The sequence below is a fragment of the Salpingoeca rosetta genome, assembly GCF_000188695.1.
Source record: "Salpingoeca rosetta unplaced genomic scaffold supercont1.25, whole genome shotgun sequence".
Taxonomy (NCBI): Eukaryota; class Choanoflagellata; order Craspedida; family Salpingoecidae; genus Salpingoeca; species Salpingoeca rosetta.
In genome coordinates, this window is record NW_004754909.1 from 175,785 (window position 1) to 178,529 (window position 2,745).

The 2,745-nt window shown below is 60.8% G+C and overlaps 2 protein-coding genes across 2 annotated transcripts in view; one reads left to right on the plus strand and one right to left on the minus strand.

The window, feature by feature from the left end:
* PTSG_08766 (uncharacterized protein) overlaps positions 1-144 on the minus strand; it is a 2,085-nt gene extending 1,941 nt beyond the window's left edge. Inside the window, exon 1 of the mRNA XM_004990093.1 lies at positions 1-144. This exon is cut by the window's left edge and continues 41 nt beyond it. The gene's annotated coding sequence lies outside the window, so the exon portion shown is untranslated.
* A 64-nt stretch (positions 145-208) lies between these two features.
* Positions 209-2,745, plus strand: part of PTSG_12789 (uncharacterized protein) — a 10,428-nt gene continuing 7,891 nt past the window's right edge. The window contains exons 1-3 of the mRNA XM_004990094.1: positions 209-1,710; positions 1,979-2,134; positions 2,297-2,494. Coding sequence (XP_004990151.1) covers positions 307-1,710; positions 1,979-2,134; positions 2,297-2,494 — 1,758 coding nt within the window. The 5' untranslated portion in view covers positions 209-306. The remainder of the gene's footprint in view (positions 1,711-1,978; positions 2,135-2,296; positions 2,495-2,745) is intronic.

Consider the following 2,745-nt stretch of genomic DNA (forward strand, 5'->3'; position numbering starts at 1 on the left):
CTGCAGCTCAGACAGCGAAACGTCGTCGCCTTTGGCCTTGACAATGTTGAACGGGAAGAGCGAGGAGAGGAACTGGCGCGCAAGGGCGTAGTGCACGCTGGCCCGCGGCTCACGCAGAGGGGTCGGAAACTGCAACTCATCCTGTCACCGAGTCAAACCCAACACAGCGAGACAGCCACCCAACACCGAAGCAAATGAGGACCAAATTTTCCCAGCAGCCCGACAACAACGACGCCACACAACAGCCAACAAACAGACAACGTGGGCGTGTGGTGTGTGCGTCAAGGCATCGAACGCACGACTCGGATGCAGCAGCCGCAGCAGCAGGAAGGGGAGGTGGCATCCCTTCAAGCGACGCTGACTGAACGACACAATGCCGCCGTCGAGCAACTCCAGGCGACGAGGCCACGGCGGACTCGCCCGCACACCACGACGACTGACCTCGAAGATGATGATGATGATGATGATGGCAACGATGATGGCGACGACGACCACAACGACGATGGTGCACGGCGCACGTCACCGGGGAGAGCGGAAGGTACAAGGGCATCGAGGCGGCGGCGCGCTGCCAGGATGAGGGACAGAGGTGGTAATGGCAGCTTGTTTGGGAGCGAGGCGTCGGGAAGCGATCTCACCGCCGCTTCCGCCGGCAGAGACACGCAAACGGGCCTGAGGAGGCAGGGCGCACAGGCGAGTGGCGCAGCAACGGCCAGCGCCGTTCCATCACGGATGCAGCGACGACGCATGCGCAGCCAGCTCAGCACAAGCTCAGCAAGCAGCAGCACTGGCAGCGTGTTTGGCAACCCACGCAGTGCCGCCAGCTCTTCACTCGGGCACAGCACTACACCTCAACTGCGGCCCGTGGCTGGCGGCCGCGGCAGCAGCGGCGGTATCAAGGCACCCACAGCCGCGGCCATGCACTCGTTCTCCATCGGGGACTCCCGGCCGCGACGAAGGAGGACTCGCGGCGGCAGTGGGTGGCGGACCCTGGCTTCCCGCTCAGCACAGGCGCAAGGGAGCAGCACGCAGCAGCAGGCGAAGCCTCTGTCGCAGCGCGCGCTGGCAAGCACTGAGTCGTTCATCTCGCCTGTGGCTGCTGCTGATGGCGTGGAGGAAACATCATTTTCCAGCAGGCACAGGAGAGGGAGGCAGCAGCGAAGAGGTCGCGACACCGACGCAGATACGCTGTTGGAGGAAGACGAAGGCGAAGACCAGGACGAAGAACATCAGGGCGACAGCGGAGGCGGTGATGGTGACAACGCTGGACCATCCTCGAAGCCAACCGTGCACGAGTTTCTGGCTGGATTGGATGCGCACATTGGTCTGTGGGGCGATGAGGCAGATGCGGTCGCCACGACTTTTGTGCCTGCAAGCACCCGCCTGGCGCCTGCGAAAGCGCTGCGGCGCAGACGGCATGACGGCGATCGGGACGACAGAGCCGAGGAAGGAGAGGAAGAGCTGCTCCACAGCGATGAAGAGGGCGAGGAAGGTGGTGGTGGTGGCGGCAGTGCCGTGGCCCCGTCCGTGCACTCGCTGCTGCGGCGGGTTCGAGAGCGGTGGGATGAAGTAGCGAGCAGCCGTGGTCGCGCAAGGCACACAGACACTGGTGGTGGTGTGGACCTGTTTCCGCTATTCTCGCAGTTGTACACACCAGGGCCAGCTCTCGTTCCTCGCGCTGTCTTACAACACGCCGTTGCACGACTCGCTTCGGTGCGTGTGCGTGTGCGTGTGTGTGTGTGTGTGTGTGTGTGTGTGTGTGTGTGTGTGTGTGTGCGTGTGTGTGTGTGTGTGTTTGTGTGTGTGTGTGTGTGTACCGGTGTGTTGGGTGTGTGTATGTGTATGTGTGTGGTGTGTGCCTGTGCGTTTTTCTGGTCTTCACACACACCACGCACCTCATTGTCATGCCATCCCCTCCCCACCTCTTTCTCCCCTCTCTCTGTCTCTCTCTCCCTGTCTTTGCCTTTGTTCGCTGCTGTAGGCGAAGCGAGGCGACGGCTGGATTGCGTTTGCCGATTCGCTATCATCCCCGCTCGCCTCAGACCTGTACAACATGCTGCTGCACAGCCCATTTGATTCCACCCTCGCTCGCGTTCGCGTCGAGAACGCTCACGCCCACAATGACGAGGACGCTGTTGTGCGTATTCCCTCTGTGTGTGCATGCATGCATGTGTGTGTGTGTACATGTGCATGCACATGTGTATGCATGTGTGTGCGCGCATTTGTGTGCATGTGTATGCCAGTGTAAATCATACTGCATGCATTTGCTCACCCCCTCCCTTCGCCTTGCACGCGGCAGAGTGCGTTGGACACCTCTGCGGCCTCGGCAGAGGCGGCGGGGATGCGACGGCTGGCCAGCGGGCTGGAGGTGGCGCACGTGCTCGCATCACCACTGCAGGGCGGCAAATACACACACGCCGCTGCACAATACGACACGCTCACCCTCCACCTCCACGCCATTGATATCCGCTTCCACCCGCTCTCCTCCGACGAACAAGTAAGCGCCGTGTCTGTGTGTGTGTGTGTGTCTGTGTCTGTGTGTGTGTCTGTGTGTGTCTGTGTGTGTCTGTGTGTCTGCGCCTGTGCCTGTCAGTCTATCTGAATCTCTGTGTGGATCTCTATCTTTGCGCCCGTGTCGCCTCACTTCTTGCTCCTTTGTTTCAAACGTCGCTCTGTTTCACCACCTTTCTAACACACACACACACACACACACACACACACACACACACACACACACACACACACACC